This window comes from Sturnira hondurensis, unplaced genomic scaffold (assembly GCF_014824575.4).
Source record: "Sturnira hondurensis isolate 20B ecotype Veracruz unplaced genomic scaffold, ASM1482457v3 Scaffold0022179, whole genome shotgun sequence".
In the NCBI taxonomy this organism is placed as follows: Eukaryota; Metazoa; Chordata; class Mammalia; order Chiroptera; family Phyllostomidae; genus Sturnira; species Sturnira hondurensis.
The window spans coordinates 1,310,696-1,328,129 of NW_028094810.1; the positions used below are offsets into that span (position 1 = coordinate 1,310,696).

General features: G+C 61.0%; 2 protein-coding genes across 3 annotated transcripts; one reads left to right on the forward strand and one right to left on the reverse strand.

Moving 5' to 3' along the window:
* Positions 1-550: 550 nt before the first annotated feature.
* BAIAP3 (BAI1 associated protein 3) lies at positions 551-14,839 on the forward strand. The gene is made up of 34 exons (XM_037034706.1): positions 551-705; positions 5,142-5,282; positions 5,482-5,569; positions 5,749-5,829; positions 6,162-6,269; positions 6,623-6,682; positions 6,827-6,893; positions 7,002-7,197; positions 7,508-7,552; positions 7,651-7,728; positions 7,817-7,919; positions 8,241-8,348; positions 8,439-8,534; positions 8,656-8,759; positions 8,909-9,029; positions 9,482-9,606; positions 9,684-9,774; positions 9,886-9,942; positions 10,030-10,127; positions 10,223-10,274; positions 10,365-10,495; positions 10,803-10,926; positions 11,005-11,148; positions 11,238-11,330; positions 11,434-11,625; positions 11,709-11,777; positions 11,871-11,950; positions 12,016-12,124; positions 12,507-12,578; positions 12,680-12,760; positions 12,841-12,961; positions 13,038-13,161; positions 13,238-13,443; positions 13,520-14,839. Exons 2-34 carry the CDS (start codon positions 5,152-5,154, stop codon positions 13,621-13,623), a joined length of 3,459 nt encoding a protein of 1,152 aa, XP_036890601.1. The 5' UTR covers positions 551-705; positions 5,142-5,151; the 3' UTR covers positions 13,624-14,839.
* TSR3 (TSR3 ribosome maturation factor) lies at positions 14,630-17,428 on the reverse strand. Of its 2 annotated transcripts, none has more exons than XM_037034701.1 (6): positions 17,231-17,428; positions 16,906-17,125; positions 16,151-16,344; positions 15,510-15,683; positions 15,300-15,363; positions 14,630-15,020 (listed from the first exon to the last, which is right to left on the reverse strand). In XM_037034701.1, the coding sequence occupies exons 1-6, from the start codon at positions 17,334-17,336 to the stop codon at positions 14,837-14,839; spliced, it is 942 nt and encodes a 313-aa protein (XP_036890596.1). In that variant the 5' UTR covers positions 17,337-17,428; the 3' UTR covers positions 14,630-14,836. The 2 variants fall into 2 exon arrangements, with proteins under 2 accessions (XP_036890596.1, XP_036890595.1); XM_037034700.1 differs by having other exon boundaries at positions 16,906-17,128; positions 17,228-17,428.
* Positions 17,429-17,434: the final 6 nt, after the last annotated feature.

Here is a 17,434-nt window from a genome sequence, read left to right on the forward strand (position 1 = left end):
GACCAGGCCCGTGGCCAGCCTGGGGTGTCGGGGCTTCATCGGGATCATGAGCACGATCGCGCCAGCAGGTAGTCGGCGTTGTCATGGGGCATCCTGGGTTGGTGACCGCTGCACCCGCGTGAGAGGCCCCGCGTGTGCCTCTCCCCTCTGAGAAGAGGGAGCCCTTAGGCCCGTGACGGCGAAGTCCCCTGGTTGACGCAGGGGACAGCCCTGGGCTGGGAGGACGACTCAGGAGAGGACTGCACAGCCCTGTCTGAGCTGCGGGCTAGTCGAGCTTGCTGGGATTCAGGGACTCTACTAGCTTCCCTGGGGCCCTAGAGAGCGGGTACTGACGCCGAGCGGAGCCTGCTCCCGGGTCTGCACCCACCTGTGGGTTGATTGACAGCCCAGCGCCCCCGAGCCCCGGGGAGGGAGCTCCCTGGCCTGGCACTGGGGGCGCAGGGACCCTCACCCGGCCCCGCTGGGTCGGGGGACTCAGGGGTTCACAGGAAGAGGAGGGGGCGCTTGGGGCGGGCCACCAGCAGCGGGGGCGGGGCGAGCAGGGGAGGTCCCGCCCCCGCCCCCAGCTCCCGCTGCAGCCGCGGTGGGCCAGCCGCGCTCAGTAGTGGGCGCGTGAGGCTGCGAGCAGTCGCTGTCCAGAGCATCCCGCAGTCGATGCGAGCCGGGCACCTGCAGGACCCCATCCCTGCCTGCGCCCAGCCCACGGTGAGTGCTGTGACTCTGTCTCGTGCCGTCGAAGCTTAGCTGCAGCCCACCTGGAGGGGCCTGAGATGCCGTCCCCTTTGGCTCCTCCGTGCGCATCCCCAGGGACACCGAGAGGCCCCCACTGAGGCCCAGGGCGGCGGGAGGCCACAAAGACACGCCCCTAGCTCCGGGGAAACTGAGGCTGGTGCTTGCTTGGAGGAGCGGGTCTCTGGCATTTCTACCCGCGCCCTGGGCGCCCTGGCCTAGGAACACAGAAGTAGGATGGGGTCAGGGGCCGGGAGGGCGGGTCAATCTGTCACACCGGGGTGGGGAAGTGGGGGAGGGGGCGGTTGGGGCCAAAGACCCCGGAGACGCTTTGCGGCGTTTCCAGGCAACCCGCCAGGAGGAAGATGCCCCCAGCACGCGGTCCCTCCTAGCCTGCGTGGTCCTCGTAGGACCCTAGCCTCCTTGAAATCCGTGTCAGTGAAAGACCCGCCTGTCCCCTTCACCTACCTCGGGGTCTAGGGGTAGTTGAAAAATCCATTCTTACCTGACCATCTTCCCAACTTCTTGGACCACCCTTCCTCCAATGGGGGAAAGCCCCCTACTGAGCTGGAAGGCCTCGGCTCCCATGGGGAGCCCTGTCAGGAGCATCAAAGAAAGGGCAGGAGGGAGGCTCTCAGTGAGAGCAGTGGAGGGAGGAACGTGGGGTGGAGACAGGCGAGTAAGGACAGGTAAGAGAGGGCCTCCGAGAAGAACAAACTTTCCGGGGTTAAGTTGTTTTTCATGCGTTCATCCCAGAAGCATCTAGATAACCCTTTACAGCTCGTCTCAGCCTCCGTGGAGCTCTAAGAACATCGACAGCGTTGGGGAAAATTCACACTGCTGGGTCCCTCCCCAGGGAGCGGGGTTCGCGATGGGCATTGCCCCCAAGTTGTGCAGGGCAGCACACTGCCTGGGAAGTCAGCGAGGCCTTGGAGAGATGGGAGCCAGAAATCAACGAAAAGGAGTGAAGAGCCAGGTGGGGGCCAGGTGAGGGCTAGGCTGGGAAGGAAAGACCAAGAAGAAGGCATGAAGAACTAGCATGTTAGGCAAGATATCCTGCCCCGCCCCCTGGCAGCATCTGTGGGCCCCCACCCCCAAGTTGCCAAGGACCTAATTTCAGTAAGAAGGTGTGTGTTACCTCCAAGGGTGCCCTGCTGGCCACCGGGGACACTGACTAGGGAGACTCATCTGGCTCTTTGGTTCAGCTCAGCTGCCCCAGATCACCTGCCTCAGAACCACCCAAGGGGCTAGTGGGAAAGAGCCTGGCCTAGACCCCTGGGTTCTAATCCTGGCTCTGCAAGCCACCCCAGTCCTGGGCTGTGCAATGGGATATCCATTTTGCAGTGTTGTCATTTCCCTTTCAACCTGGGCCTTGGGGACAGCCAGAGGACAAGGCCAACCTGACCATTTTGGCTGGTGGGCAGAACCAGCATGGCCAGCCTCCATTTACTTGTTGGACCGATGGGGGCTGTGATTCTGGTCCTGGTGACAGGGCACTAGCAAGGATGTTCTGTGTTGCTGCCCTGGCCCAGGAGGGTTGGACAGCTCAGGAAGGAGCCCCAGGGGGCCCAGCACACAGAGGGAGGGCCCCTGTAGCCCTGGGCTGGTTTGCTCCTGCCCCATGTGAGCTGAGGGGCCCTGGCAGCCCGTGAGAGCTTCCTGGAGGGATGGCCACAGGCCCACTATTGATGACAGCTCAGAGTGACATGCTGGCTGGCTCCCAGGGCCAAGGCTGTTGGGTGCCATGAGGCCATCAGCTGCCCAGGCAGCACAGGATTCCCAGGGGAACCCACGGAGTTTCCGAGCACTCAAAATGAGCCATCAGCCCAAACACCTGCGCACAAACACCACCGTTGCCGCCATCTTGGCAGTGGGCTGAGGGAGTAGGGAAGCAGGCTGGTCCACTGGACCCCAGGACTCAGGACATGGCAGGAGCTCAGTGCTTGGACACAGGAACCAGGGAGACCTGGTCTCCACCTCGGACCACCTGCTGGCTCCGTGGCCTTGGGCAGTGTCCTAAGCCCGGGCCTCAGTTTCCTCCTCCCCATGAGGGGAACAGAGCAGCACCCCTCTCCAGGGCTGAGCTCTATCAGGTGAGCTGTTGAGTGGAAAATTCAGGGAGGCTGCCTCCCCCAACTTGCGCATTTTGTTCTCTGTCCCTGCAGCTCAGGGCACTGGGCTCCTGCGTCACATTTGTCTCTGAGATGTAGAGCCCCTGTAGCCCCTGTCGCAGGCAGACACAGCCACTGGCGGTTGCCCTGGCAACAGCTCAAGCAGTGGCTGCTCTCTTGGCTTTGGGGGCTGCCGTGGGAGCAGCCCCCCCATCTCAGCTAGAGAGAGGGGGGGTCTGTGAGGCCCAGCCCTGGGGACCTCACAGTTGGCTGTCAGGCCACAGCTTCTGGAAGTGTGCGCCCAGGCTGCAGAGGCCCCATCTTTGGGGGGAGGCGCCCAGCGGCAGGCACTGAGAGGTATGAAAGAGGTGGGGCCGCATTTCTGGTAACTATAGGGAGACAGGCTGCTTGCCTCTCCTGTCTGGAGATGGAGGGCCTGAGCTGGTGGGGGATATAACCCGGGAACAGCAGCCCTGGACCACCGGGAGACAGACGGACAGACACAGCGGGAGCAGGAACCTGGCCTGGTCAACCAAGTCAGTTTAGGCCCCAGCCGGTGCTAGGTGTGCACTGGCCCCAGCTCTCTTGGCAGGACTTAAGATTCCAGGGAACAGGCAGCAGATGCTTGGGGGGCTGTGCATATGTGGGCATGATTCCTGAGCAGTAGCCCCACCCAGGGAGGATGGCCTGGGCCCACAGGGCAGAGCGGTCTCATCGGGCACTCCTGCCATTAACTGCCCGTGAGGCCTGGGCTAGTAGATCCATCTGCCTGAGTCCCCATGTCTTATTTTGCCAAGTGAAAATGGCCGTAGCCCCTGCCCAGGCAGATGTGCCTGGCCTGGAGGCACCCTCAATCTGTGGATAAGTTCCCATCAGCCAGGAAGGGGGGCCCCGTGCTGCTCCAAGGGCAGCAAGCTGTGTTCTCTGCACCAGAGGCCAGCAAGCCTCGGCAGAGAGCGAGGGGTGTGCACCGAGCAAGCAGAGGTGTCCTGGCAGAGGGTCTGCACTTTGCCGTGATAGTTTTCAGGGGGAGCAAGGGGAACAGCCTGGAGTGTGAGGGGGGCACAGGGCCCGCTGGTGCACAACCAGGGAGAGGCAGTTGTCTGTCTGGGCAGTGCAGTGGAAGGGGTGGTCCCGAAGGATGAGGGGCAGCAGTGACGTAGCTCTCATCCCACCCTTCCTCCTGAGGTCTGCAGAGAACACCGAGCTTCCTGGAGGAGACGTGCTCGTGTCACCTCAAGCCAGGCCTACTCCCCGGCCGCAGGCAGGCTGGGCAAGAGAGCCTAGTGGCAGCAATGAGCAGAAGCAGTGAGGCTTCTCAGAGGAAGCCCGGCCCTGCCACCCAGACAGAAGGTGGACAGAGGTGCCTGCTGCTGCTGGGGTCACTGTCTCCAAACCCTCCCAGGCCTGCAGATTTGTTCAGTCCGAGCCCTGTCTGCCACACAGGTTCTGGCCACACAGAGCAGAATGACCAAGACTGAACTGGCTTGAAAGGGCGTGGGCAGGGGCTGTGGGGCCCAGGCTCCATTCCTGTCTTGGTTGGGGGCCCTTCCTGTGCTAGCTTGTGGCACCAGGCTGTTCCACGGCATGGTGTCTGTTGCCATTCCAACATGGGGCAGTTGGGGCAGGACATCACAGGGAGAAGGGGCTGTGGCCCCATACCTCACACCTTCCAGAAGGACCAGGACCTGCCCCACGCTATCATTCCCAGTGATTGCAGGGAACAGGGTCTGCATTGGGCAGCAGTCCAAACGGTAAGGATGGGGCACTGGCCCTGCCGTGCTTGATGGGTGAAAACTCCTGGGACCCCTCCTGTGCATCCTGGCCACACAGGAACAGGGGCACGGGCTTTGCAGGGCACCTCACCATTCCTTAGCCTTGTCCCATCCCCAGAGCCACCCTCCAGGAGTTTCCCATTTTGCAGATTGGGATACCGTCAAGTGAAGATGACAGTATCCTTCTTCCCAAACTGAGGACTTAGAGAGAACAGGTGACTTGACAAGAGTCCTCATGGCTCCCTGGGTGCCTACAGAGTCCAGGGTCAGGGGCATGGTCCAGGGCCTCTGACTTCCCAAAGCCCTGCCTCTGGTGGCCATGATGGTGCCAGCCATTGCTCTCCTGGCGGGGGTAGGGGGGGCCTCCTCCTGCAGCAGGCTCTTCCCAGGTTCGTGGCTGTTGTTGGTTTACGGTTCATTCAGTAGTTGTTCAACACGGCATGTAACATGCATATCGGGGACTGAATTGCAATGCTGAAGTGATGAAGAAGCAGACGACTGGAACCCACGCCATCTCTGCCTGCAGGTCAGCCACCATGTCCACCTTGCTGGAGATCAAGAGCAGTGTGCTCAGGCAGGTGCAGGTCTGCCCATCCTTCCGCCGGAGGACTGAGGAGGAGCCGGGGAGCACCAACACTGATCTGCAGGAGCCCACCACGGGGGCCTGGTGGGTGCCCCATGACCCAAAGGGAGCCTAGGAGGGACTGAACCCAAGGCTATGGAGTGCCCTGTGGACATCACACTGTGCCCTGAGGCGTGGCTTGGGTCATGAGGGCTGGTGGATGGTCCTGAGCTGGGACACATGTGCTGTGAGCCCGGAGCTTTGGGGAGGGTCTACTGACCCCAAGCCCACCCTTTCTCGACAGGAAACCGGGGGATGGCGTGGAGTTCTTCACCCAGATGCGCCTCATCCTGAAGAAGGGGGAAGGCAGACGGGGCCTGCCATGCCCTGAGGTGAGCATGGGTACTGCTGTGTAGCATGGGGTGCCCTATGCCAGGCTTCCTCACATGCCCCCTCCGCGTCCAGCCTCCACCCCTGCCACTCACTCCTTCTCACTCCTGTGGCCACCCCTACCCAGCCAGCCATAGGATCCTCACTGTCAGAGACCCTCATCCAAGCTCTCCCCTTTTAGGTCCTGTTGCGCAGCAGCTCACCAGCCCCCCCTGAGCCCATAGACCCCAACCGCGGCCTGAGAGCACTGACCCAGGAGGAGGTAAGACAGATGGGGCTCCAACCCGAGGCTGGGGCTGCAAGCACCTACTGCGTGCCAGGCTCAGAGTCCGGGAATTGGTGGACAGTGAAGGTAGCTTGGGTGGTGACTGGGCCTCCCCACGGGAGCAAGTAGGGAGCCGAGGTGAGGGATGCGTAGGGGCCCTGAGTGGAGGGCTGTGTAGGTGCAAAGGCACTGAGGCAGGGAGTGGGCTCTGCCGGTGACAGGGGCTGCTGAGGGCTGAGGCCTGGACTTGGGGTGCACTGCAGGAGCCTGAGGGGAGACAATGGTATGGTGGCAAGGAACTCAGGGCGTGCTCCCCACACCACCCACAGGTAGAGATGCTCTATGAAGAAGCCTTGTACACCATCCTTTATCGTGCGGGGACCATGGGCCCTGACCTGGTAGACAACCAGGAGGCCCTGCTGAGCTACCTACAGCAGGTGAGCCCCATCAGCCCTGCTTGCCGTGCTCCTAGAAGGATCGCTGCCCACCCCTAACTCCCTCCCCCATCCGCTGACCTCACTGTCACCTGAACAACATACACAGATGTACCCCTGCATACAACACACACACGTGTGTCTAGTCTGACAGGCCCACCCAGAAGGACGGACAGACACACAGGAGGGTAGGAAGAAGGGTAGACACATCTTGCACCCTCACCTGTGTGTGCTCCCCGACCCATGATATTTGCAGTCAGGCGTCCCTGGCTGGGGCCATGCCTGAGGTCCCCAGGGTGATGACTAGCCCAACTCTGGGGGTCACCTGGGCCCTCACACCTGCCTGCCCTCTCCAGGTGTTCGGCACCAGCCCCGAGCAGCATGCAGAGGCCATTGAGCGTGCAAAGAAAGCCAAGGTGAGGCTGCCACCTGCTTGTGCAGAGCTGACCAGCCACAGTGCCCATGTTCAGGGATCAGGGACTTGGGAGGGGGCGTGGGAAAGGGCCCTGTTACGTTCACACTAAACTCCTAGAGGCCCCTCAGCACCTCTCTGCCCACAGGCCCCCACATATGCTCTGAAAGTGTCCGTCATGCGTGCCAAGAACCTGCTGGCCAAAGACCCCAATGGTGAGGACCGGCTGGGATGTTAGCCGCACCCAGACCTGGGGATCATGGAGGGAGGACTGAGGACTGAGGCCCCTGGAGTCGGGGGCTGAAGCACTTGCTGTGTCCCAGGTTTCAGTGACCCGTACTGCATGCTGGGCATCCTGCCGGCCTCAGATACCCCGCGGGAGCCAGGCCCACACAAGCAGCAGCGCTTCAGCTTCCGCAAGGGTGCCAAGCGTGGCAGTCCGCTGCCAGCTAAGTGCGTCCAGGTCACTGAGGTCAAGAGCAGCACCCTCAACCCTGTCTGGAAGGAGCACTTCCTCTTGTAAGGCCCCTCGCCCAGCAGGATGGTCGGGCCGCGCCAGAGCCAGTCCTGGGGATGCATGCAGGTGGCTGTGACCGGAGGGTCACAGCTGTATGTGGTCTCAGTCAGCACCTGCCCTAGAGAACCAAGGGGACTGATCATAAGCCCACTTCCCAGAAGAGAAAACTAAGGATGAGAGAGAGGTCTCACGTCCCCATGGCCACACAGCCTGTCATGGACCCCTCCTGTGGCTCCTGGAATTGTCTCTGCCCCAGCTCTGGGCAGAGGATCACCTCAGACCCTCATGGGTACCTCTCCGTTTTCGTTGTAGTGAGATTGAGGATGTCCGCACAGACCAGCTGCATCTGGACATCTGGTATAGGGGGTGTGGGCACCTCCGGTCTGAGGGTAGTGGGAGGGGGCATGTGGAGCCAGGCTTGGCTCCAGACAAGCCAGGTGCTTCCCACCACCCAGGGACCATGACGATGATGTGTCCCTGGTGGAAGCATGCAGGAAGCTGAATGAAGTCATCGGCCTGAAGGGCATGAGCAGGTACAGTAGGTGGGACCCTGTGCCACCCAGTGATGGTTGCTCCCGGGGTGGGGAATCATAGGTGTGACACCCACCCTGCTGTGCCCAGGTACTTCAAGCAGATTGTCAAGTCAGCCCGCACAAACGGAAGAGCTGGGCCCCCAGAGGACCACACTGACGACTTCTTAGGCTGCCTCAACATACCCATCTGGGTGAGTGGGCTCAGTGGCTTCACTCACACAACACCTGCTTGCGGGTGCCTCACCTTTCTGGGATACTGCCAGTGGCTGTGTCCCGTAATCCCCCCAAAGTCTGCCATCCTTCATGGGCTGGGGGAGACCCTTGCTGAGAAGGGGAAGAACAGCCTCCTGGGGCATGTATCTCTGTCCAGCATCCCTGAACGCTCACTCTGTCTGTGCTAGTCGCCCCAGTCCAATGGGAATTGCGGAGGCCTGTGTCCTCCCCACAGTCCCACAGCGTCGATGTGGGAGAAAAGGAGATAGGAATCGCCAGTCTGAACCCCATTCCGACAGGAGGTGCCAGTGGCTGGCGAGGACCGATGGTTCAAGCTGGAACCACGTTCCAGCGCCTCTCGCGTGCAGGGAGACTGCCAGCTGGTGCTCAAGCTGATCACCACGCAGGTGGGGAGCCCGAGAGGGATTGTGGGGACTTCTGTCCTGCACCCCAGTCCATAGTTCTGGGACTTGGTAAGGACCGGCTCTGCCTTCCAGAGGGACACGGGCATGAGCCAGCGCGGACGGTCAGGCTTCCTGTCCTACTTGCTGCTGCTCAGCCGTCTGCTGCAGTTCGAGCACCGACCTGACCAGGTAGAGGCGCCCTGGGGACCCTGGGGCAGCTGGAGGCCACGTGTGGAAGGCAGGCGGTGGGGATCAGGAGCAGGAGGGGTGGGAGTCTCCTACCACCACCTACACCCAGCCCCTCCCCCAGCCGAACTCGAGCAGCTGGAGAGGCGAGCTCAGCGGGCCTGCAGCCACCTTGCTGTGCCTGCACGGAGCGCAAAGCAACTTGTCTGCGCTGCAACTGGCGGTGCTGTGAGTCAGGAGGACTGATGGCGAACGGCGGGGTGGTGGCAGTTAGTGGGTGGAGCATAAGAAGGGGCATTCCCCATTTGTGGGCGGGGCGCTTTGGGGTCCGCTGGGTTCCGACGTCGCTGCCCTAGCTCTGGGCTGGGCCCCCACAGACACTGGCAGGTCAGCAGCCGCCACCATCAGACCTGTACGCTGGACTATGGCTACCTGCTGGGCCTTCTGGAGGACATGCAAGCGCACTGGGAGGAGGCGGCCTCGCTGCCTCAGGAGCAGGTGGGCTTCACTGTGTGGCCTGAAAATGTTCCTGGAGGGCGTGCTGTGGGCCTGCTCGGGCTGGGGCAGGTAGTGAGGTGCAGAGTCCTCTCTTTGTTGGGTTCACATCCCACGAGGGCAGTAGGAGGTTGGAAACAAACAAACTGCATGATGTAGGAGAAAGCAAGTGGTAGGCAATACCGTCATTAGAGATGGGAAGGAAGGTCATGCACTTCTGCTGGTAAGCAGAGTGGGCACTGCAGAGACAGGGCAGGGAGGACAGCAGGTGGTATAAAGGTGAGGCCATCTGTGCTGCCAGGGGGAGCTATGGAGGCTGAGGTTGGAAAGGCCAGAAGGAAGAGGTCGGTGGGGTTGGAAGCTGCTCCTCAGGGCAGACCTTTGCTGACCTGCTGGCCCCGTCTGGGGGGGGGGGGAGGGCCTGAGGTCAGCTATGAAGGGCCCTGTACCCTCAGGAGGAGAGCCTGGCTGACAGCTTCTCTGCCTTCTCTGAGTTCGCGCTGCGGCTACTGCGCCAGCTCCGGGATTACTTCCCTGCCACCAACAGCACAGCCATACACCGCCTGGAGCTGCTGCTGAAGTGGGTATAGCCGCCGGCACAAGGTGCGGTAGGAGACCCAGCAGGGCAGCCAGCAGTCAGCTGTGGCTCTCACCTAGGTGCCTGGACAAGCTGCAGCTCTTCCGGCCTTCCTTTGAAGTCTGCCCCTTTGAGACCGAGCTAAACATGGACATCGCTGCTGCCCTGAAAGTGTGTCTGGCAGTCCCTGCCCCGCCCACCAGCCCTGGACTTGCTGTAGTCCAGACCCTTGCCCTTCTTCCCTTCCACCCACCCACACTGCCTTGATGGTTTCCCTTGCAGAGAGGCAACCGTGAGTGGTATGACAGGCTCCTGGATGCTAAGAGTCCTCGAGAGCAGGTACAGCTCAGAGAGGACATGACCATCAGGCGGGTAGAGGTGGTGGGTGCAGGCCAAAAGATGGGTGTGACCGGTGCTTCCTTGCAGCCAGGGCTGCAGCGACTTGCTGGGCTGGTCGAGCTGGTCGATGCCATCTATGAGGACCTGCAGTCCTGCTACAGCATCTATGCCAGCCTCTTCCACAGGTGGCACTCAGAACTCTTCCTGCTGCCCCCGCACCCAGCCCCAAGTGCTGCCAGGGGACAGGGGTGAGCAGGTGTCTGAGATGTGTTCTTTGCAGCATCATCAAGATCGACTTCTTCACTCTCACCTTCCGGCAGCTTGAGCGGCTGGTGAGGCAGTGGGGGTGGGGAGAGGTTTCCAGCTGGGAGGAGGCCTAGGTTTCCTTGTTGCTGGCAGCCTGACTCTACCTTTCTGGGCAGGTAGCTGAGGAGGTGTGGGTACTGACGGAGGAGCTGAGCCTCAGAATGACCCTCGAGGTGGCCTCACAGCTCTTTGAGCTCTACCTGTCCCTGGCAGACATCCAGCGCTTTTGGAGCGGTATCCTGGGCCGGTGGGTGTCCTATCGCACCTCCCTCCTCCTCCCTCCTCCACCTGTCCCCTCTCCCACATGCGCCCTTCCTGCATCTGTCCCCCTCCTCCCACCTGTCCCCCTACCCAACCCATCTATCCCCTCCTTCCCCTCCCTCACCTGTTGTCCTCCCCGACGTGTTTCCTAGCTTCCTCCAGGAAGGTTCTGGGACAAGAGCCCAAGAGCCTTGTGCTGGAGGCTCTCCTGGGTGCTCTTAGGCCGGGGACCCTGGGCCATGCTAGCTCAGGCTGTCTCAGCTGGGCCTGCTTTGACTAGCTTCCTGCCACAGGGACAGCCGCTCCCTGGCCCTGGCCGGCATCCACGTCCCATTCCTACCTGCTGTGAAGCTTTGGCTGCAGGTGCTGAGGGACCAGGCCAAATGGAGGCTTCAGGGAGCCGTTGATGTTGACACAGTGAGTAAGCGCCCAGTCCAAGGGTACTGGGACCTATCCCAGGTGCCGCCCCCGACCCAGGCCTCTTCTTCCTCCCAGTTGGAGCCTGTGGACAACTCCTCCAAGCACAGCAGCTCTGCAGCCACTGCAAGCCTCTGTTTCAGCCACATCCAGGAGCTGTGGGCCTACCTGGCATGGCCAGACCCTGCCCAGGCCCAGGTGTTGGGCACCCAGCTTAGCCAGGTGGGAAGCACAGCCCGAGAATAAGTCAGGGCGCAGAGGGGCAGCAGGCCAGGGGAGGCGGCCCACAGCAAGCCCCCATGTCCTACCAGGACCTGTGCGAGGTCGCTGTCTTCTACACTGAGCTGCTGCGGAAGGAGGTGGACACTCGACCCAGGGCCTCAGGAGAGGCAGTGAGTGAACCAGTGAGTGGTCTGGCGGGCAGGTGGCTGGGGGCAGGTGGCTAGGTGGAGCCAGCACATGAACACAGGAACACTGCCTCGCCCCCCGTCTGGCACCTCTCTCCAGCTCTGCGTGGTCCTCAACAATGTGGAGCTCCTGCGCAGGGCTGTTGGCCAGGCACTTCGAGGCCTGGCATGGTCAGAAGGGGCCTCGGGGCTCCCTGGAGGGCTCCCACGCACAGTGCTCAGCTGCACACAGACCCTGGATGAGGACCTGGAGCGGGAGGCCTGCACCGTGACTGCGCACCTGACCTCCAAGGTGGGCAAGGAAGGTGGGGTAGGGGCCTGACTCCCTGCTCCGCACCACCACTGCTCTCAGTGCTGAGCACCACCCTCCCTCAGATGGTGGGTGACATCAGAAAGTACGTGCAGCACATCAGCCTCTCACCTGACTCCATCCAGAACGATGAGGTGAGTGCTTGGCCAGCTGAGGGCTCGGCCTGGTGGGAAGTCTGTGCACAAGTGGGACCAGGTGCGGCCTGACCCTGAGGACCCTCCCCACAGGCTGTGGCCCCTCTCATGAAATACCTGGATGAGAAGCTGGCCCTGCTGAAAGCCTTGCTGGTGAAGGAGAACCTGAACAGGTATGGCCTTGACCGGGTGGAGTAGGGCAGACCAGGCTCCAGTCACAGACTCTGTATCCCTGCAGGGTGCTGGAGGCCCTCTGGGAGCTGCTCCTGCAGGCCATTCTGCAGGCTCTGGGCACCAATGTTGATGTCTCTGCCGACTTCTGCAGCCGCTTCCACTTCACACTGGAGGTAGGACCTCGTGGAGGGCCCCTTCCCTTGCTGGGCTGCAGGGGACAAGGCTGCTGCCCCCACGCTGGGACACCTGGTTTGCCCACTTTGGACAGTACTCCCTCCTCTGGAAGCCCCAGGCCAGCATTTCCTCCCTGCCTGCCCACCTGCCCACTTGGACCGGCAGCACCTGGGCTACCCGTTAAAACAGCCGTCTGGCCTCAGGCATCAGAGTTTTCCCAAACTTCTTGGGGGCTTCTGCTGCTCCCCTCAGCGTGACAAGTGGCTCTTTCCCTGGGCTCCCGAGATCCCAGTGCTACTCAGACTCAAGGCTGCACCTGTCTCAGCTCATTGCCACCAGCACACGACACAATCTGACTCCTCTTCCTTCTTGCCGATCTAGGCCCTGGTCACTTTCTTCCATGCGGAAGGACAGGGTCTGTCCCTGGAGAACCTGAAGGACGGAAGCTACAAGGTAAGGCCTAGTCCTGGGCCACTGCCCTGCAGTAGCCTGTACCTTCAAGAGCCTGCAGGCTGGGGCAGTCGGCAGCCACCTTCTTCCCCCTCCCCCTGCAGAAGTTGGAGGAGGAGCTGCGTCTGCACAAGTGCTCTACTCGAGAGTGCATCGAGCAGTATTACCTGGACAAACTCAAGCAGGTCTGCAGTCCTGGTGTGGGCACACTGCTCTGCCCCAGGGCCCTTGAGCTGGGCTCACTGGCCCAAGGGCCTTTTTGCAGAGGTCCCTGGGGCAGAACCGGTATGGACGCCTGAGTGTTCGCTGCTACTATGAGGCGGCCGAGCAGCGGCTGGTGGTGGAGGTACTGCACGCTGCTGACCTGCTCCCCCTGGACACCAATGGTGAGGGGCAGAGGCATGGGCAGGTGGGGACAAGCCAGTGGGATGGTGGCAGTCTGCTCACATCCCTGCCCCCCAGGCCTGAGCGACCCCTTCGTAATTGTGGAGCTGGGCCCGCCACATCTCTTCCCGCTGGTCCACAGCCAGAGGACCCAGGTCAAAAGCCGTACGCTGCACCCGGTGTACGACGAACTCTTCTACTTGTGAGTGTTGCCCCCACACGCCCAACGCCACGCCGAATAGGGAACAGGGCTTTAGGTGACTGCCCTCTGCTTGCAGTTCCGTGCCAGCAGAGGTGTGCCGCCGCCCTGGTGCCTGTGTGCTGTTCACGGTCATGGACCACGACTGGCTGTCTACCAATGACTTTGAAGGGGAGGCAGCCCTTGGCTTGGGCAGCATTGGTGGCATTGTGCGACCGCAAGTTGGGGGTAGCACGAGGGTTGGACAGCCCATCACCCTGCACCTACGCCGGCCCAGAGCCCAGGGTGAGTGAGAGTCCGGGCTGGTGTTGGGTCTAAGGGCTGGCAGGGCCTGACACTGCTCCCGCCCTCCTGCCTGCAGTGAGGTCCACACTGAGGATGCTGGAGGGTCGCACCAACAGGGAAGCCCAGGAGTTTGTCAAGAGACTCCGGGAATTGGAGAAATTCATGGAGGCAGACCCATGAACCCCCTGCACCTGTCAGCCCCAGAAACTCCCCAAGTCCCCATAGTGTCATCTCAGCCTGTGGTCAACTTGGTATGTCAGGACTTGTGTCACCCCCTCCCCTGCTGTGAGGCATCTGCGCTGTGGCTGGGCTTTCGGGCTCCCGTCCGCCCTGGCGTGTCCATGTGGTGTGTGCTGTGAACTCCTTGTACCCAGAAAGCACCCTGAACCCTGCATCTAGGCAGCCAGGTCAGCAGGGCCTGGACGTGGAGCGGAGGAGCCTGGCCACCAGGTCAGTTTCCCCACCTGACCCTTGGGGGTTCCACAGCCCCAGGACGGGCAGGCGCTCCTCTTAGAACAGGGTTCTTAGTGGGGGCTTTGCCCCCCAGGGACATTAAGCCGTATATGGAGACACTTTTGGTGGTCACACTTGTGGGTTGAAGGAGGTGCCCCTGGTACCAGTGGAGAAAGTTCAGGGATGCTGCTTAACATCCTGCAATAAGCCAGACAGGACCCTCTCCCCAACTAAGAATGGTCCACCCCCAATGTCTCTAGTGCCATGGCAGAGCCATCTACAGCAAGAGGACCTCAACAGGCTGAGAGGCAGGAGGACCAGGGTTTGAGTCAGAACCACCCAAACCACAGAGAGAAGCAGTGCCCAGGGCTCCAGGCAGAGGGAGAAAGTGGGCAGCCAGTGCGCTCGCCCTCTCTGAGCTCTAGAGCCCTCCACCACAGAATCCACGGGGAGGAGAGGTTTGCTTAAAGTATCATAGGTCTCTGCCCCCCGCCTGGATCCTAGGCCCAGGAGAGGGTCCCTGGGGTCACTCTGAGGCTGCTGGGTCAGCTCCATGCTGACTGGTCACCTGCCTGGCTTCTCCTTGCATGTATCTGTTCGTACCCACACAAAGACCTGCTCCATGGCCCACCATCCCCATGGCCCAGATCTTTCCAGGAAGGGTCTGCCTCACTAGAGGCTGACAGTCTCCCACGTGCCCAGGCCAAGTACAAAGAAACAGAGGCTCACACAGTCTCCATGCCTGCAGCTTCATTGGGCATTCTGAGGCAGGACCCAGGTGAAGCCTATAACAGGAGCTGTGGGAGAGAACCTGACAGAGTCCAGGGCTGCTCGCAGATGTAATGGGCCCAGGCCACCAGGCCTCTCTGTTCCTACCAACCCCACCGCAGTCTCTAGACGTCTTCATCACTCTGCCTCAAAAAATACATGTGTGCAACCTTCAGTCTCTCTGCCGTTTCTTGATTCCTTTCCAAACCTTGGTGGGGGCCCTGGCCTCTAACTCCGGCTCCAGTCTCTTCTCCTCTTCTGGGCTACTGTCGCTGCTGCCTCCTCCACCCTCGGCTTCAGGCTCAAGTTCCTCAGGCTCTTCCTCACTGTCACTGTCGCCACTCTCTCTGGGTAGCCTGGAAAGAGAGGTCTGTTCACTGAATGTATCATTCGTGGCTCGTCTGAGGCAATCCTTCCCTGGTACACTGACCCACAAAAGCCCCCAGACTGAGTATAAATGCCTCTTATTCCTTGTGTTCTCAAAACCAAAACTTCTCAGTGAGACGTCCGCACCCCCTTTCCCACAGTCAAAACCACCATCTCCTCCCCACCCCACAGTAGGAGGGGCTGAGGCCAGAGGCAGAGGCCAGCCCTAGATGTGAGCTGCCACAAAACTGGGAAGCCTGAGGACCTACTGGGTGCCAGCCATAGGCCTGTTGGGGTTGGCAAACTCTCTTCCAGAATCCACGTCAAAGGGGTCTGAATGGAAAGAGCAGAGAGAACAGTGACATGTAGATGAGCTTTGAGCAGAACCTAGCCTTCTACTCCTGGAGCTTCTCAGGAGGCAGCAGGCATGGAGGACCCCAGCTCCCACCCGGGGGGCTCAGGTCCATGCCCAGCCTCACCGATCTCCTCCTCGGGGCACTCCTTGGCATGGGCCAGGAACTCCTGCTCTGCCTGCAGCACCTCCTCTGGGCCGCAGCAGGCTGCATACTTGTCTAGGAGCTGACGGTTCAGGTCTAGGAAGGCCTTACCCCACTTGAACTTCCGCAGCAAAATGACAGCAAGGTCTGAGAAGCCTGATGCCACAGAAACAGGAAACCCAAGAACATCATTCATCCTTTTACAATCCTAAGTGTGTCCCCCACATACTCAATGCTGTCCCAGACTCTAAAAAGTCCCTGCCAGACACCACCTTATAATGCAGACAGCCCATGGCTGACGCCGAAGCCCGTGTCTCATGGGGCTGCCCATCGGGACCTCTACTGCCCATTGGGACCATAAAATCTCTGAGGATGAGTTGAAGGTTGATGGAGGGCTCTCAAGGCAGTGGTGCCATGATAACAAGGCCAAACAGGAGTGCTTGCAGGCCAGCTATCCATTTTGCCATCCATGGAGTGAGGATTTTTAAGTGGGAGCTGGAATAGAAACCCTGGCCTGTCCATCTCAACCACTTCCACGCACACCCTCGTTTCTCCTGGGACTTGCCAGCAGAAAACACACTGCCGGGCCCACAGCCAGGCCTCCGTGCTGCCCCCACACTCACCCAGAATGCAGAAGGCGGCTGCAAAAGCTTCTACACAGGACAGTTTGCAGGGCCGGCCGTAGTTCACAGGGTTGGCCGCCACCAGATGGGGCAGCAGCCGGAAGTGGCTCCCCCGCATCTTCCCAAACGGTGTCTCCTCCAGTCTGGCCCAGGAGCAGTCGATGACAGCTACCCCCGATTGAGCCACCAGCTGCCTGCCAAGGGCAGCAAAGGGTTCTGGGGGCCAAAACCACCTTGGTGATAGCCCTAGAACAGGTATGTCCCTGGAGACTAGCCTCACTAGGGATACAAGAACATCATTCCTCTGCCTCAAATAACCCCTGAGGGCCCATATAGGCCAAGCTTTGAAGCAGCTAAGTAACTGGAACAGATTCACTTATTCACGTGACTGTTTATTTGAGATCTAATATATTCTGGGCTCTGTGCTAGATTATAGGCCCCCTGCAGGGTTGTCAAACTCATTTTCACGGTGGGGGGGGCACATGAGCCTAGCGATTATCTTCAAAGGGCCAAATGTAATTTTAGGACTGTAACTACCCTTAACAGTTAAGCGGGAGCCCAGCGCTGCCGCGGGTAGAAGAAACAAGGTGGAGGGCTGGATTCTGCCCGAGGGCCTTGTGTTTGCCACCTGTGCAATAGGTATAAAAAGATGGGTCCTGAAAGGAATGATGTGCCAGAGTCGGGGCTTATTAGGATGAGAATCCACACAGGCACACCGGCCATTCCCACCCCCTCCCCCGGCCTCCTGCGCTTACCTGTCAGCCGGGGACACGTACTGGGAGCCCATGGGGCTGAGCACTAGGCCGCCGAACCTGTGGCCAAGGCGCAGGCAACGCACTAGGCCTAGGCGGGCCAGCTTGCGGCCAGTGCAGCGCCGGGGGTCACAGTGGCCTAGCTCCCACATGGCCAGCGTGCAAGGCAGCCGCACCGAGCTCGGGCCGTCCAAGTCCTCGGCCGTTTCCAGCTTCACGGACGCTGAGCCGGGCAGAGAATGGGACCGGCGTCAGGCGGCAGGCAGCCGGCGGACCCCGGGCCTTCAACCCTAGCCCCGCCCTCGCCATCGGATCACTCCCCACTCACCGCACAGCGCGGCGCCCACCTCCTCTGCAAACGCTTCCAGAGATCGGCCCCCGGGACGCCGAGTGTGGCCGGCCCCTGGCCCGCGCGCTGCCCTCCGGCGGCCCATAGTGGAGAGCAGGGCCTCCGCAACTCATGGGCGAGCCCCTCGGCCAGCAGTGGAGCCACGCGCCCTAAGGGGAGCTGAACGCCACTTCTATTTCCGGT